The following is an 18,329-nucleotide window of genomic DNA, read 5'->3' on the forward strand; positions in this document are numbered from 1 at the left end:
GATATATATAATTAATTGATAATTTTATAAACTGTTTAATATTGTGTAAATTATATATCAAATGAATGATAATATAATGGGTAACAAAACGTATGAACAAAAATATGAACTGTAACTTGTAGTAACATAAAAATAGAAAAACATTTATTATAACATTTGTATTAAAAAAGATATATATACAACGAATAATAAAAAATATGAAAAATAAATACTATAACTTTTAATAACATAAAAACACTAAAACATATATTATAACATTTAGATTAACTTTTCATATTTAAATCACAAATCTCTTCAAATACATTAATATTTTTAATGAGCAAAACTTTACAACCTTATAAAAGAAAAGAAAATAAAAAGTTATTAGTGATTAATAATTAATAATCATAAGTTAAAAACTCTTGAATTCTAACTAATAAATATACATAAATTAGAAAACTTTTGAGTTGTAGTGTGAGTTTCAAATGAATGCGGTACTTGAAAATGTATTATTATTATTATTATTATTATTATTATTATTATTATATTCGTGTAAATAATTGGTTTTGATGCATCATTTTAATCCCTTCAATTATTAAACATAAAGATATTTAATTATAAATTTATAAGATACATAGGTGCATATACATGTTAAACAAATCACATATAATATATATATTTTCGTAAATGTCATATGTAATTCTTGTCGTAGTAATATGGATAAATTAATTTCATATGAAGAAAATATCATGATAAGTCTATCATAATTAAATATCAAATGTTTAAAATTATGTTATCTTTTAAATATTGTCTTTTAAATATGTTGTGTAGGATAACCCAACAAAAATACAATAGAAAATAAACATAAGCAAAATAGAAAAACTACAATCGAATAAATAAGAGCATTTGGTAGTTGAATATATAAATAAAGATGTTACATAAACATATATTTAAATCAAAAGAAAAAACTAACATTCGTCAACTTTGCTCAAACAAAAAAACCTATATCCATTTTACGAATCTTCTTTCTTCATTTAACATCATTCAACCATAGAAACTTGATGATAATTTTTCACTAACCTGCAATCAAAATATTTTTCTTGAAAAAAACGAATCATAAAGATATTCCAAGCAAAACATTGATGTTTGGAGAGTCGCATTCAAGATTGAGTAATACACACAAATCACATAGAAAGATTAAATGAGAAACTGAATATAAAGAAATAATAGAAAAGCTTCATTTGTTTTGGTTGAAAGAAAAAATCATTTTACAATTACCATCGATGCGACATAACCCATTTCTTCAAATCATATTTGGATCGACATAACTCATTTCTTCAAATCATCATATTTGGATCGTGAATGTTTCAACTACATGAAAACTTTTGAATCACAATATCTTCAAATCCTTCTTACATGTAAGATTTTATATAACACAAAAGACACAAAATATTGACCTTTTTATACTAAATTGTTCACTAAATGCTAATTAAACATAATATAAGTTATAAACCTTTTGAGTGTTAAATCATAATTAAGAAAACTTTTGAGTTGCATTAGTTAAAAAATGGGGTTTCAAATGAATGTGGTTTGAGGAAGTTAAAAAAGGAAGTTTCAAATGCATGAGATTCAAGAAAAAATGCTAGCTTTATAAATATGTATGATATTAATATGATGACCCAAAGTTCATTTGTCCCAATAATTTTTGTGTGGATTTGTCATTTTCGTTGGCAAGACTTAAACTGTATTGATGAAAGAGGGCACAAGAATTGAAATGCTTGGAAGAACGAAGCTTAACTCGAGAAACTCCAGAATCATTTATAATAGTGTATTTTGTGTGACTTGGTTGTTAATTGAAATGTTTGATGAGATTTATTTATAATGGTGTATTTTGTGTGACTTCATTCTTAATTTAAATGCTTAATATATGAAATTTCATATCTAAAAAATTGGATGTTTTGGTGCAATATAAATAATATAATACAAAATTTATTTGATTAATTTTATTTATTAATAGATCACTCAAATCAATTGATTTCTTGTTTTTATCCTAAAAATATTATCGGATACTAGAAAATAAATATTAAAGGGTATTTCATTTAAATTAACGTTATAAAAAACTTAATATTCATTCGATTGTACAAAACTAAAACCAAAATTTGAAAATGCTTGGATTATATTACATGGTATCAAAATACTATTTAATAGACATTTTTAATTTTTTGTTAATTCGGTTAATGTCCAAAAATATTAATGAAAACGTAAACTCGAATATATTTTTTAAAATACATCAAATATCATCGTACATTTTGTTCATATACATTTGATTAAGACAAATATAAAATTTAGGAGATGTGATTAAAGAAATAGATAATTAGTGATGTCCACGTGTCATTATAAATGAGTATGAAGATTATAAGCATGAACAAAATGTAGAAATTTATTTAATTTTTTTATTTTTAATTTTTACCTGCAATTATTTTAACTGTATAATTATATCATTGCGCAACTGGCAAAATCAGATCTAACATTTAAATATCACAGTCAAATTTCAACAACAAATGGAGAATAGGCTTGTACTTTGTTTTGTCTTGGTGAAAAAAATATATTAGAATCATATAGTCCTCCTTTGAGAGTATTTGACAAAGAAAGAAATCTTTTGAGAGTATTTGACAAAGAAAGAAATCAAACGTGTGGTAGTGTTTCCACCTCCGTCGACTTTGCTTGATGATTAGGTTACTCCATTAATGGAAACATTCATATATAAATTACAATAAAAAAAGAACATTTCATATATTACTTCTTTTATTGTGGATTGATGTTCGTTTTCTTTGGTTTTTTCCTTCAAAAGTCGCATTTCATGGTTTACATGAGATCTTTGTGATTATTTTTGGAAGACCTAACACAATTTTTTCTCTTGTATGTTGTGCTTATTCTCATGATCGATTTTTACAACAATTCTGCTATCACTATCGGTGTATATTTAATTAAATAGGTTGAGACATTTTTATAATAAAATAAAAATCATGCGATGGAATTTTGATTATAATATAACATTGATGCTTCAATAGAGAAACATAAAAGAGTATTTCCCTTCAAATGTGATTTTTTCATGCTTTCTAAAAGAATTTATTTATTTCGCCTAACTTGTTGGCCACCTCTGCTCTCTTTATGTTCCACGCATTTTGCATTCAATATCAGCATTTCTCTCCATCTACTTTAACTTGCACTATTTTCTTGGATTTGATAACCTTGTTTCCCACTTGTTTCCTCTTATACCAAACATGGCTAATTGTAAGCTAAATTTATTTCCAATTTGTATCCTCTCCGTTTTCATAAAGTTTGGAACGTTTATCATCGTGGGCAAACCAATAGTCCCATGTTACTTCATATTTGGAGACTCATTGGTCGATAGTGGGAATAACAATAAACTCAAGACAGCCGCTAAAGCCAATTATCCACCATATGGAATTGATTTTCCTCATGGTGTCACCGGCAGATTCACTAATGGTCGAACCCAGGCAGACGTCATAGGTCAATATTTCTCATTTGGTTAATAATGTATATTCTTAATATGCCATCAAAGTTAACCAAATTTTCCTATTTTCATCTTATCACATTACAATCGATAAAATTGCAAAAATGGTCCATGTTGTATTTATTTTCTCTGAACCTCAACTTTTTGGCTTTATGGTCCTTTTTAAATTGGTTTGTTTGTGGTTTTGATTCATCTTATTTTTTTTGTTATATATAACCCTTCTACTTCAATTTTGTACATATTAGGCTCAAAAATATACAAATTTTGGTCATGGCCCCCCCCTGTTCACCGATTTTTATACATATTATATCCCCCCCCCCCCCCCCCCCCCCCTAAATCAAATGTTGAAGCTCCGCCCCTGTGACCAAAAACCAAAAAACTAAAATCCCATTTTATTTTTAGTTTTTACATTTTTAATACTTTTTTATACTTTATCAATTAAAAAAAAAGAGAGGAAAAAATAGGGTCTCTCTCTCAACCAGATAAAAATTCATCCTCATCAACTTTTGATTTTGAAGATCACATCATGAAATTTTCAACTTTTTCTTCTTGTTTCTCTCCCTTAAATTTCATCATCCTAATCTATATTTATAATATGTCAAACAATTTAAACTTGAGCTCCACTTCCCCGTTCTCGCTACAAACCCTACAACATTTCCCTTCCCTTTATCTCCAAATCCCTCCCGATTCTGAATACAACAACAACCAACACATTGCTGGCTCTGGTAGTGAAAATTGAGATATCGTAGGTCTTCGACCAGATGGTTGCACTCCTGGTTTAAGAAAAGCCAAGACCATCCGTCATCATCATCATCGGGGAGAGCGAAATACCCTCTGGTCATACATCCTTGAGATAAACAATGGATGTAAAGATTCATAGAACTGACATAAGCAAATTGGGTATCCCCAAAATGTTGAATCGACTATTTATCTTGATAACTAGATTGAATTAGGTGAAGAACCATAATGAGTTGGTGCTTCCAATTCATATAAAAAATCAGACATTAAACAAGTACTTGTTCCTAATGAAATCAAAGACAGATCTAAACATGATGAATTCGACTGAGTGCCACTTCCCTTTTGAACAAAGCATAATCTAGTTTGAGGCTGTCTTGTTGCACACCTCCGCGAAGGTCATCAACGTGTGAACTAATCCTATCCCAACCATTGATTTATGGGTTTATTTTTAGATGCCAAACCCTTGATTTAGTTGCAAGTTTTCTAAGGGTTTTGAAACAAGAAACCCAAATCTTTGATTTAATTAAGGTTCTATAATAGTTTTTGAACATGGATGAAGGTTTCATCTTCATCAGTTTTTGAACAGGGATAAACGTTTCCTAGTCACACCAGAAATCCATGTGTGTGTGTCTTTTGCTTTTGACCCTCATCCCGCCTCACCAAATTCCTCTAGCCTCCCACATGTTCTTCTTTACCATCATCATCTCCCCCTGAACTCATCCCCAAATAAAAATTAAAACTTGTAATCAACACCAAACCAAAATCAAGAACAACCTAGAAATCAATTCTACCTACGAAATCATAGGAGGGGAGAAGTATGGAGGGATAACAGGTGGGTGAATCGGCTTTAGGATGAACAAGAATGGTGAAAAGATGGTGGAGCTCGATGGAGTTGTTCGGTTGATTTTTCCATCATTTTTTTCGTTTCTATATGTGTTTTGAGAGAAAGAAAAAGAGAAAGAGAGAGAGAGAGAGAGAGAGAGAGAGAGAGAGAGAGAGAGAGAGATAGAGGGGGAGAGAGAGAGAGAGAGCGAGAGAGAGATGGGCCATTTTTTGTTTTCAATTAATAAAATATAAAAAAGTACTAAAAAGGAAAAAATAAAAATAAAAGGGCATTTTAGCCTTTTAAATTATTTGAGGGATCAAAACCACAAGAAAACCAATTCAAAAGGACCATGAAGCCAAAAAAGTCGAGATTTAGACTAAAGCTAAGAAAAAATGCATAGCATAATGACCATTTTTACAATTTTATCTACAATATATTATTAGTGATGCTTGATTTTCTAGTTACATAATGAAAATATTTTTTAAGGCGCTTTAAGTTTTTATTTTAAAGTAAAAAGATTTTTTTTGATAAAACTATCAAGATGCTAGAAATATTAAAAAGAAAAAAAAAACATTACAAACAATGATGTGTTCATTGCAAGAAAAATAAATTCCTTTAAAACATGTTCATGTTTCCAATATTCATTAGAGTAGACAAAACTTAAGGTCTTTAGATGAACAACATTTGAACAACATTTGGATTGGTTGTTTCTAAAATAAGGAATGAAAGAAGGCCATGATGGCAATCCAACATTGGATTGAGCTTCCTCAAAAATTAAAAAAGTGTCATAGTACATAGAAATATGAAAGGGTTTCTATTAATTTGTTATTAAAATAAAAGTGCTACTATATATATATATATATATATATATATATATATATATATGCAAGTTGGACAAAAAAATCTAGACAAAGTAGGAAACCAAAATATTGTAACAAAAGATAGATAAGTATGTACTAGATGACGATGAAATCTTTGAGTTGGAATCAGATAGCTTATGTTGTGTAGCTAAACGATTTGCTTTACTCCCCCTCAAGTTAGGACGTGGAGATCACAAACGCACAACTTTCCAAGAAGATAACGAAACTGCTTAGCACCAATGGTCTTAGTTAAAATCTTAGGAACTTGTTCAGTAGAGCATATAAAACATGTCTTAACTTCTTGGGATTCAATATGCACACCAACAAAATAGCAATCCATTTTGACATGATTTGTAGGTTCATGGTAGAGGGGGTTATATTGTAACTAATTGTGACACACCAAATTCTTGTAGCGGCCAACATAACCACGAAATCTCACTAATAGAAGAAGTAATGGAACAATGTTCAGATTAAACGGAGGGTCGAGAGACAACCGACTGCTTCTTTAATTTCCATGAGATGGGAGCATCTCACAATGTGATAAAATATCCAATTTTAGAACGTATTTTTAAGGGACGCCCAAGGCAATGAGAGTCACAAAAAGCCTTGAGAGTTAATTTACTAGTAGAAGGCAAAAAAAATACCTTGTCCTAGGGTGGATTTAAGAAAACAAAGAATGCAAAGAGTTTCATCAAAATGTAGCCGTCGTGGAGAAGAAACGAATTGGCTTAAGGTGTTGATAAAAAGTGTGACGTGTAGCGGGTAACCTGTAGGTAGAGAAGACATCCAATAAGTCTTTGAAATTGACTCACATCAGCAATAGGAGTGTCATCTGCTTGATCGAGATGAAGGTTGTGCTCTATTGGAAAAGCGCTAGGTCGACAGCCTTAAAGGCCACAATCTATGAGATTGTCTAATGTATACTTTTGTTGGCTAAGGACCATCCCATCTGGAGTTCTTGATGCTTCAACTCCAAGAAAAACTTCAAAGGCCACAATCTATGAGATTTAATTTTAGTAATATGGTCGATGTCATTGCCAAGGAGGATGAGATCATCAACATAGATAAAGGTAGCCACAAAAGTGGTTGGTGTTTTGAAGATGGAGAGAGAATGATCGACTTTGAATGTTGGAAACCAATACCTAACAAAGCATCATTAAACTTTTTATACCAGTTACGAGATGCTTGTCATAACCCATACAAGGACTTTTGAAGTTTGTAGATACGTGTATCACTAGTTTAAATATAACCTTCTAGTGTTTTCATATACACTTCTTCCTCTAAATCACCATGCGAAAAGGCATTGTTAACGTCAAGTTGATGAATGCTCCATTTTATTTGTACCACCACAACTAATATTGTTCAAACTGTCACAAGTTTGGCAACATGTGCGGAAGTTTCATGAAAACTAACACCTTCGATTTGGGTGAAACCTTTTGCGAGTAGATGTGATTTATAATGCTCAACTTCAAAATTCTTATTTTATAAACCCATTTAGAATCAATTGCTTTCTTTCCCAATGAGAGATCTGTCAAGATCCAAGTATTATTACTTTTAAGATCCTGGATTTCGTTTTTCATAGCTTCTTATGATTTTGTATCTTTAGTTGCGTGGAAAAAGTGTTTGGGCTCATTGTGTGTGGAGATAGAAATCAAGAAAGATTTGTGACTGTTAGAATTTTTTTATAAAAGAAAAAATTAGATAAAGGATGTACCACCAAGGATGCTGAAGGGCTTTAGGAAGAGAATAATCTCTAGAAGGAGGAAGCTCTAGTTCATAGTCACCAAATCGTTAAGGAAATGTTTTCGTCCTTTCTGGCCAGTGGTGTTGTGTGGGAATGGTGTTTGATGTGGAATCATTTTGTTCAACACATTTATTTGGAGTCTGATTAGTAATGTCTCTTGGGTTCTCGGTTTGTGTGTCCTGCGTTTTATCCATATTTGTCTCAGGTTGTGTATTATTTTTGTTTGGAGTAGGAGTTTGTTCATGGTTTGGAAATATTGGCTAAGAAACGAGGCTAGAAAAATCATTCTCAATGCCAAGGGTAGGAGGTTGTTTATCTTGGGTGGTGTGAAAAGGATATTGACATTCTATGAACTTTAAATCTGTTGAAACACTCATCTTTTTCTCCTTTAAATCCTAAACTTGAGAACCCCTTTTTCCCATAGGTAGCCTAGGAAAATGCAAGCGATTTCCCTCTCTTCAAATTTATCCTTTCATGTTTTGTTTTCTTTTGCATATACCAAATAACCAAAGACTCCCGTATGATCATAATGTGGATTTTGATCAAACAAAAGTTGATAAGGTGTTTTCTTCTTTATGACTTTGGATGGTAGCTTATTGATGACGTAGGTGGCTATTAACATGTATTCTCTCCAAATCTTTTATGGGTAGATTTTATTCAAAACGCAGGGTTCTTGCTACTTCCAATAGATGCCAATGTTTTCTCTCAATAACCCTATTCTATAGGGTCGTGTGTATTCGTAGTATTTTACCATTTGATTCGAAGCAAACTCACCTCCGTTATCAGTTCAAATTTTCTTAACTCCTTTTCCAAATTGTGTGTTTACCATTTTACAAAAAAACTATCAAACTATTGTATTGTCTGATTTACTTTTGATCAAATATAACCATGTAGATCGACAAAATCATCAATAATTTTTAAAATAATAACGAGCCCCAGAGATAAAGGGTACTCAATATGCTCATTAAATATCACAATGTAAAAGATCAAAACAAGCAGTTCATTTTATAGAATTATCTGAAAAAGTAAGTATTTTGCTTTTATACAAGAATCACAATCTTCTATGCTAACTATTTTTCCTATGGGATCAGTTCATTGTAGTTTATTGTTGGATGCATGCCCTAACATTTTGTGCCAATATTAGATTCGACTTTTATTTCTAGTGTTGTAATTCTTTTATCTTTTCCTTCTAATTGATATGGACCATTCTTACATCTCCCCGTGCAAAACAACTTCCTCAAATGTAAGTCCTTTATAAGGAAATAATCTAGGAAAAAGGTCATTAAACAATTAAAATCTTTTGTAAATTTACTGACAGAAAGTAAATTATGTCTAAAATTGGGAATATATAAAACATGATCAATTTTTGTGTCTTTTGGAAGAAATGCAGTTCCAATTCCTTCAATTGGGACATTATCGCCATTTGGTATGCTAACTGCGGTTCCTTTGTTTCAGTTTCTCACATTCAAAAGAGATGATTGTTGCAAGAAATGTTTTCAGTAGCACCTGAATCGATGTTCCAAGGGGTATTAAAATTAAGCTTACCAAACATGTCGACTTCGGGTTTCGAGCCCATGTATGGGGCTAGACTCAATTTTAACATTCGTTTTGTTTTGGATGTTTTTTTGTTGATTCCCTGAATGCTTTTGTTGCAGAGAATTCCACCAATCTAGGTAACCAATCTTCTTGAAGCATCCTGATGAGTTATTAATTAACTCTTTGATCGACTAGATCTTTGTAACAGGTATGCGATGAACGTAAAAACAATGAACAAAACACAAGTATGAATCAAGATGTGTCGAATGATTAGAATACTCGATCCTCAGCAGAGCTCGACTAAGAACTTCCACTGTAAAGGATTCTAGGGTTACAAAAACAAGAACGATAAATCTGCTGAACAATAAAACTCTAATCGCTACTAATCGTCCTCTCGTTCTAGGATGCATGCAAGCATCTATATATACTAAACCCTACAAAACTCACGGATGGACAGGCCCATACCGGAGATATATATTGGACTAGCTAACGAGCCCAATAGACACAACACAAAAGATGACCCAATAATCTCCCCCTTTGCATCAAATTGGAGCGAGACTACTTCTTCTTCTTGCTTGGGCCAGCAGCGGGAACCTTCTTTACGGTATCAAACAGACGTGTGATAAGAGCAAGGATAGTCTGTCTGAACCGAATGTACCATTGAATCATATCATCAAAGTACTTGATATCATCCGCTGTGTTCTGCTTGCATCGATGGATGATCCCTAAAACGTGTTCCAAACATGCAATGGTGTAGAGATGTTTGTCTGCCAAGGCGAAAAGGCATTTATGTCCTTCGTTCCTGGTAAACATGACGAAATTTCTCTTTGGGTCAATCTTCCCCATATGCATCATGTTGAGATCACTGGCAGAGCCAACAGGAGATATGGTAGGCTTCTTCTTAAATACGCTCGCAATCTCCTGATCCATCAAAGCAACTTCCATGATATAGCATACAAGCATCCTCTTAAAATGGTCGATGGTCGGACCATATTCAGCTTCGTTTGTAAGAAGGATGTTGTGCAAGATAATCCAATCATGGGGATTAAGGTTGGGAAGATCTGCAAGTGATATGGCATGTTCGGCTTTGGCAGATCCCCTTAGTACCTTGAACCGAACGTTGGTGAAGTTGCCTTCCCTATACGGCTTCAGGACCCGAACATTGACAATTTTCTGAGCGCTCCAAGTCTGGTATTGGGTTGAGCGGCCTTCAGATAAAATTTGATTAAGTCCCGATCAACCTGTGGATGAGGATGAGGGAACTCTGCAATGTTGTCAACGGCATGAAAAACAAACACCTTTCGGGTCAGTGGCATGTCGAACTGTGAGTCGACAGTGTTAGAACGATCTAAAGAGATCACAGGTTCTAGCCACAAGATACTTGGTGTGTCAATGGCTTCTTTAATCAGCCTCTCAAGAGTCCACGGAGGAAAAAGAGTTTTCCTGCTCTCAAGAAGGTCGTGGGCTTCTTTCTGTCTTCTTTCGGCTTCTTTATCCTCTCTAGCCACACGAGCACTGATGCCAGCCTCTTTATCTCGACCTTGATGCTTCAGAAGGTCGGCAATTGTCTCTTTATCATCATCATCACTCTCCTCAGTAATATTTTTGCCTTTTTCTTCCACACCAGAACCGGAGGCTTGGCCTACTGGAGGAGGTTCGGTTGTGTGAGTTGCTGAAGTAGGAGGTGGTTGAGACACTTGTTCTTTTTCTCCCCCTTGTTTCGGAATGGACACGAAATCAAGGAGCCCCTCAATTTTGCTGAGTAAAGAAAGGGCGGGAGCGAGCTTCTCTACAAGGGTACGACGTACTGAATAATTGATGATTGGGTCATGTGCTTCAAGGATGTTGGAGATAGCAGAGTGGACATCCGAAACACACGATTTAATTACCTCTCTTTCAGATCGAAGAGAGTCAATCTCCTATTGACAGTTGGAGAGTTGAGTACTCTTGACCTTCAGAGCGGTAGTCTTCCTTGCGAGAGCATCCATGAGAGAGTTCTCGACAGCTAAGTCTTCTTGAAGCTTGGAGAGACGCTCCTCAATGGTGGTTCTGAAAGCTGAGTTGTCGTCAGAGATGGTTTGACGAAGCGAAGCGAACGACTTCAGCTCAGAAGCGACTGATGTAGTAAACTGGTTGATAATGGGTTCCAGCGTAGTCTTGGTGGCTTCAGCACTTTCCTGTAAAGATTTCAACAAGAAAGAAGCATCAGTGAATAGTTTATCGACTTTTTCGGTCGCTGCCTCACAAGCTTTGGTTGAGGCATCTATGGCTGCAGTGGCGGAATCAAGGGAAACTTGATGAGCTTTGGAAAAAGCCTCAACAATTTTCTGAATTGCAGCTTCAGATATGGAGGACTGAGATGAGGAAGACGAAGCGATGAGCGAATCAATTTTGTCATGTAGCTCCTTGAGATGTCTCTTTGTGACAGGAGCATCGTCATCGTCGTCACTTTGAACTTGAAACGGACTATAATAGACCGAATCAAAAGTCATATTCTCCCCGCCAAGGAGTGGTTCTTCTTCCTCTGAAGCATGAGCAAGAGAAGATGATGGTGGTGAAACTGTAGGCTCGGTAGTAGTAGTAGTTTTGGGTTGGGTGGTGTGTTCGGTTGTTGGTGTGGGTTCGGGTGCTGAGGTGGTTTTTGGTGCGTCAGTATGAACCCCCGTATCAGATACGTTGGTTCTAACATCTGCAGTGGTGGTGGTTGTTGCTTCGGTAAAGATTGGTGGTGGTATTGGGATGGAAGTAGGTGGTATTTGAGTGGTGGAGGTTATGGAGGGGAATAGAAATAGGAATTGTAACGGGTGGAGAAGAGATAGGAGAAGTAGAAATATGTATCTCTGGGGTAGGCGAACGTGGTGGAGTGTTGCCACGTTGAGATCCATCCGAATCAGAATCCTCGTCCTTAGATTCGCTTGAGGATGAAGCGATAATCAACTTTCGTCGCGGTTGGGTTTTTCTCCTCTTCTGCGGTGGAGACTGAGCAGCCTTAGTGGGTTTCCTTTTCTTGGGAGATGGGCCTTTTGCTCCCTTTGCCACCTGTTTTCCCTTATCAGCTTTCTTGCCTCTAGGAGCAGGCTTGTCAGCGTCATGAATTAATTTCAGCATCTCTGGAGTAAGATCCCTCGGACCAGAACGTCTGAACTCCTTATACGTTTGAATGATCCGGCTGTCAGCAGGAACGTCACCATACATCGTTTCCGGGATAGACCCGTTGAAGGGAAATTTCGAAGCATCCGACACAATGATCTTCATGGTATGGAAAGTACCAATCGAAGACATTGGAGCACCAGCGACAATGGGAACGTGGTACTTGTCCATCACCCATTTCGTGACAATAGTCCAGAATCGGGCATAAGAAATCTCTGAGTGTCGAGAAGTCGAAGAGAGACTCTGAATGAGTTGTTGCCATAGGACCGACCTGTAGTCCATGTTGATGCCATTGTAGATCCCGTACATGATGGAGAGAAATAAACGACTTGCCCCATCGGATCCAGCACTTCGTTCAGATAAGCCCTTGAAAAGAACAGTGAACATTCCATTCCACTGAGGGGGCAGGCACGATTTCTTGAATTTCGTGACAGTAGTGAGCACCTCAGTGTACCCCATGTTGTAGAACATGTTAAACAGATGACCCATTGGAATGGTTTCCAGATTAACCCTCGAAGAATCAGGGACAAACCCTAACAGCGTACAGAACCTCTGTTTGGAAATCGACGCCTTGTGCTCAAAGACATCGAAGAAAATCCTGTCGACGACCTTGTCGTAGTGAGCCGTGGCAAAGATTTGTGACAGGAACTCCATTGGAACAACTTTAGCCCTGGTAAGAGCAGGAGCGATTGGCAAGAACTTCAGGCATTCGATGATGGGAAACATGAAAGCGTCGTATGCCTGAGGAGTGAGATCAATGATCAAACTCTACTGGGGACGAATAGGCAAGATGTGAGAGGTCGCGTGAACAGATGAAGAACCCGCCATTGTTGAGATGAAAGTGGGAGAGATGATGAACAGTAGAGGTTTAGAGGAATTTCTTGCTTTCTGAGAATTTAGGTGCAGTAAAGAGGTAAACGGTGGATCACATTACCTTTTATACTGTGGGTAAAGGAGAGAAAAAAATCTTTCCCAAATCTTCAATTGAAAAACGAAGGGTTTTTCGAAGGTGACTGACGCGTGATAGTTGGGTTTGACGATGATCACGCAGGAGAGAGAGTGTCAGTCCCTAATTACACGCCTTCCCATCAGGCGCCGTTTGGAGATGAAACGATTCCTATTCGCACGCTTTCCCCTGTTGCACCGTTTGAAATCAAATCGATTGGACTCCCGCCTGAGTCAAGATTTCGTCATCTTATCCCTTTAGAGTGAAACGGCATCTTTAAAATAAAATCGCCACGTGGATCAATATTAACCTCAACTTTTGATAACAGCCAACCCAATTAAAATTCCTTAGAATTAATGAAACCAGAATTTTGGAAAATCAAAAAGATTTTCGTGCTGAGTGTGTAAAAGAAAAAGAAATAAAGCAACACTTTTAAGGGATTATGTGATGTCAATAAAGACACGAAACAGTGGATCCCGGGCACGAATCTCTTCCTTCAAAGTCAAGAGAGACTTTAAAGTGTTTGTGTGGTTTCCCGTTGAATAACGATCAGACACTTATTAAGAAGTGTTGAAAGGCTTCTTTTAATTAGGCTTATGAGGTGGCTTTCGCTTCGATTCATAATTCTTGATCTTGATATAAGATAGAAATCGAACGAAGTACTTGTGAGACCAGTGTAGTCTGTTTGAACAAGTAGGTTAGAGATAATTTAAGTGGCAAGGTAAACTAATGTATGTGAAATCTCAAAAAAAAAAAATAAAACTGGATCCCAAGGGAAGAAATGTTATTAGATTTAACAATTTCATAGGAATCACTCAAAAGAAAAATAGAGATTTCATGTTGTACTCTCATGGATAAGTTCGTCAATTCATTAGTGAAAGCTAGAGCAAGTTAATTGTTCACCGTCAATGCATAGTAGGTATTGAATTGTGGGTTTCACTTAGCACGTAGTGACACGAAGCTAAGATCATGAACACAGAAATTGTGCAACCATAAACCTCAGTGGTAATGTCTGAGAGTCTCAAGGGTTACGTTTGTTAAACGAGTGAGATGGAGAAAAATGATGTAGATGGTGTAAAGAAACCCAAAGTACCTCTGCTATGAAAAATAGGACTAAGCAGAAAACTCTTATCTCATGTAAGAAGAGAGTTAGGTAGCTCATGATTAGAATAAATATGAGAGCCTAATTGGGAAGACAAGGTTTGTTTGTACCAAGTCAGTAAGGCTTTTATTCAGAATCAGATGAGGCTTTGGTCACATACAGCAGCATGCTTCTAGGGACACTTAGCTAGTGAAATAAGTTAACCACAATGAAATAAATAAAATAAAAATAATAAAAAAATATAAAAGCCAAAATAAAAAAAAAATTGGAATTTTTGATCGAAATAAATAAGACATAAAAAAAAATTTATACACAAAAAAAATGTTGGAACCGAACCCGAGCGTTCGGTTTATTTCGGTTGAGAAAACTTTGGAACCGAACCCGAGCGTTCGGTCTATTTCGGGTGAGAAAAAATTTGTAACTGAACCCGAGCGTTCAGTCTATTTCGGTTGCCAAAAAAATAAGATTGAAAAAGAGAAGAACTTTGACAATAAGATAAATGAATTAAGAAAAATGATACAAAAGATTTACAACCATAGAAACTACATTTGAGTGATAGGCGAAAATCAGATGATACAACCGAACCCGAGCGTTCGGTCTATTTCGGTACACCAGAGCAAGACCCGAACCCGAACGTTCGGTCTATTTCGCTTCTTGCGTTTGATCTTGAGAGGTAATTTTTGGTACTGACTCCGATTCCATCATTCCAAGCCCTTGTAGAATTTTGTTGAAAGAAGCTTCAGGAAGAGCTTTGGTGAAGATGTCAGCCAGTTGATCAGTGGTTCGAACAAAATGAATTTCGATGTTCCCATCTTCCACATGATCCTTAATGAAGTGATACCTCAGTGCTATGTGCTTAGTCTTGGAGTGTTGCACTGGGTTATGACAGATCCTAATTGCACTTTCAGAGTCGCAATATAGTGGGATCTTTTTCATATTGAGTCCATAGTCCCGAAGTTGGCTTTGGATCCAAATCACTTGAGATGTACAGGAGGCAGCTGCGATGTATTCTGCTTCAGCTGTAGACAGAGATACACAAGTCTATTTCTTTGATTGCCAGCTAACCAACTTCCCGTCAAGGAATTGGTAGCCTCCAGTGGTGCTTTTCCTGTCTAGTCCACAACCTCCAAGGTCTGCATCTGAATAGGCTTGAACGAAGAAGCCTGAGTTTGATGGATACCATAAGCCGAGAGAGGTAGTTCGTTTCAGATACCGAAGAATGTTCTTCACTGCAAGCATATGAGGTTCACGAGGATTCGCCTGAAATCTAGCACAGTAGCAAACAGAAAACATTATATCAGGCCTGCTAGCTGTAAGGTACATTAGAGAACCGATCATCTGGCGATATAGCATAATATCGACTGCTGGCTTGTCCAAGGATGGAGTGAGCTTGGTTTCGAACGCCATTGGAACTTTCACCTTTGAGTCTCCCATCATGCCGAATTTAGCAAGGAGAGTCTTGGTGTAAGCTTCCTGGTTAATAAAGATGCCTTCGGGTCCCTGTCTAATATTTAAGCCAAGGAAAAAGTTAATAGGACCCATTGAGCTCATTTCAAATTTAGTCTCCATCAGCTTTCTGAATTCAGCCGTTAAGCTAGGATTCGTTGAGCCGAAGATGATATCATTAACATAAATTTGAACAATCATAAGGTGGTTACCTTCCTTCTTACAAAAGAAGGTTGGGTCAACCGAACCTTGTTTGAATTTGGACATCTTTAAAAACTTGGTTAGCGTTTCATACCAGGCTCTAGGTGCTTGTTTCAGTCCGTATACCGCTTTGTCCAGAATATAGCAGTGATTGGGGTACTTTTCATTAACGAATCCCGGAGGTTGCTCCACGTACACCGTTTCTTCAAGTTCTCCATTTAGAAATGCGCACTTCATGTCCATTTGGTAGACCTCAAAGTTCTTGTGTGCAACATAGGCAAGAAATATTCGAACAGATTCCAGCCTAGCTACAGGAGCAAATGTTTCCTCATAATCGATTCCTTCCTCCTGGCAGTATCCTTTCACAACCAGACGAGCTTTGTTTCTTATTACATTGCCTTCCTTGTCCATTTTATTTCTAAAGACCCATTTTAGACCAACAATCGAGGCATTTTGAGGAGTTGGAATGAGGCGTCAAACTTTATTTCTTTCGAACTCATTAAGTTCGTCTTGCATAGCTTGAACCCAATCAGAGTGATCAAGAGCAGTATTTACTGTCTTCGGTTCAACTTTTGAGACGAAAGAGTTAAACATGCAGAACTCTACTTTTGAGAACAGAGATGCTTGCTTTGCCTTCAGTTGAGATCGGGTCAGGACCTTTTCAGAGACATTACCCACTACCTGTGAAACAGGATGATCTCTGGTCCATTTGACAAGAGGAGGGTAATTCGGATCATAGGATGGATCCAATTCAGCGTTTACCATCTCTTCTAATTCAGATTGACTGTCACCATCATAAAACATATCGGCATTCTCCCCCTCGACTGATGAGCTTTCAGGGGTATCTTGACTTTCTGGTGCTACAGGAGTTTCGGGAGCATTTGGGCTTCTGGTAGCAACAGTAACTTCGGGTGCAGTAGAGCTTTCGGGTGCATTTGAGCTTTCGGGAGCTACAGTACTTTCGGGTGTAGCTGGAGAAGAGTTCTCCCTCTCAACCTGTGAACTTGGCAGTTTTGATGAAGATGGATTCTCCCCCTCAACTGAAGCACCGTGCTGAGAAGATTCATTTAGAACTGATTCTCCTTCACTCAATCGTTTGGCAGCGTCATCGACAATTTGCTTCAGATGGTCAACTTTGTTGTCTACTGCATTGGCTTCTGAGAGAGTAGCCTTCTCCGGTTCATTGAATAACTCCACAAATTGCTCAAACAAATTTGCAATCGAGGCTGTGACTTGTCCTGTTTGAGAAAAGATTTCTCCAACTGATTCTTCCGTGGCCTTCAGCTTCTTGACATAGCTGTCATCGAAAGTCACATAATACGTTACTTCAATCTTCCTCAAACTCTTGTTTAAAACCCTGTATGCTTTCGAAGTAAGAGAGTATCCCAGAAAAATTCTTTCATCGGCTTTAACGTCGAACTTGTTACGATGATCTTGAGAATTGAAGATAAAGCATCGAGAGCCGAATACGTGGAAGAATTTGACGTTTGGCTTTCTGTTGTTGATGATCTCATAAGGAGTAAGAGTGAAACGCTTATTGAGATAGGACCTGTTCTGCGTAAAACATGCTGCAACAATAGCATCAGCCCAGAAATATAGAGGTAGAGAAGCGAAACTTAGCATGGTTCGGGCCGCCTCACACAAAGATCGGTTTCGTCTTTCGACAATTCCGTTTTCTTGAGGGGTGTAGGGAGCTGAGAAGTTGTGACTGGTTCCTTTTTCTACTAAAAATTCTTCAAGTTCTTTATTCTTGAACTCCAGCCCATTGTCGCTTCTGATGTTGCGAACGACTTTCCTCAGCTGCACTTCAACCTGCTTGATAAACATCTTTAGCTTAAGAGTTGCCTCAGATTTGTGCTTCAGAAAGAACACCCATGTAAAGCGTGAAAAGTCATCAACAATAACAAGAATATACTTGCTACCGCCAATGCTTTCGATAGAAGATGGTCCACATAAGTCAATGTGAATTAACTCAAGTGGTTCAACGACTTTAGTGTTGATTATGGATGGGTGACTTTGACGACTCTGCATCCCCATTTCACATGCAGCACACAAATGTTCTCGATCGAACTTGAGCAATGGAAGACCCCGAACATGACCTCCCGTGACAAGTTTGTTGATATCCTTGAAATTGAGATGGGAGAGCCTTCGGTGCCACAGCCAGCTTTCGTCAGAATGTGCTTTGGATAATAGACAGATAGTTGGATTTCCTTTGATAGTTTTGAGATTGAGAGGAAACATTTTGCCTTTGCGCTCTGATTTG

General features: G+C 36.7%; 1 protein-coding gene across 1 annotated transcript in view; it reads left to right on the top strand.

Annotated features, from left to right (window-relative positions):
- The first annotated feature begins 3,263 nt into the window (after positions 1-3,263).
- LOC145098516 (GDSL esterase/lipase At1g29670-like) overlaps positions 3,264-18,329 on the top strand; it is a 57,751-nt gene continuing 42,685 nt past the window's right edge. The window contains exon 1 of the mRNA XM_079036149.1: positions 3,264-3,513. Within this exon, the coding sequence (XP_078892275.1) occupies positions 3,264-3,513 (250 nt within the window). The remainder of the gene's footprint in view (positions 3,514-18,329) is intronic.

This window comes from Lactuca serriola, chromosome 4 (genome assembly GCF_051521515.1).
Source record: "Lactuca serriola cultivar US96UC23 chromosome 4, Lser_US96UC23_V15, whole genome shotgun sequence".
In the NCBI taxonomy this organism is placed as follows: Eukaryota; Viridiplantae; Streptophyta; class Magnoliopsida; order Asterales; family Asteraceae; genus Lactuca; species Lactuca serriola.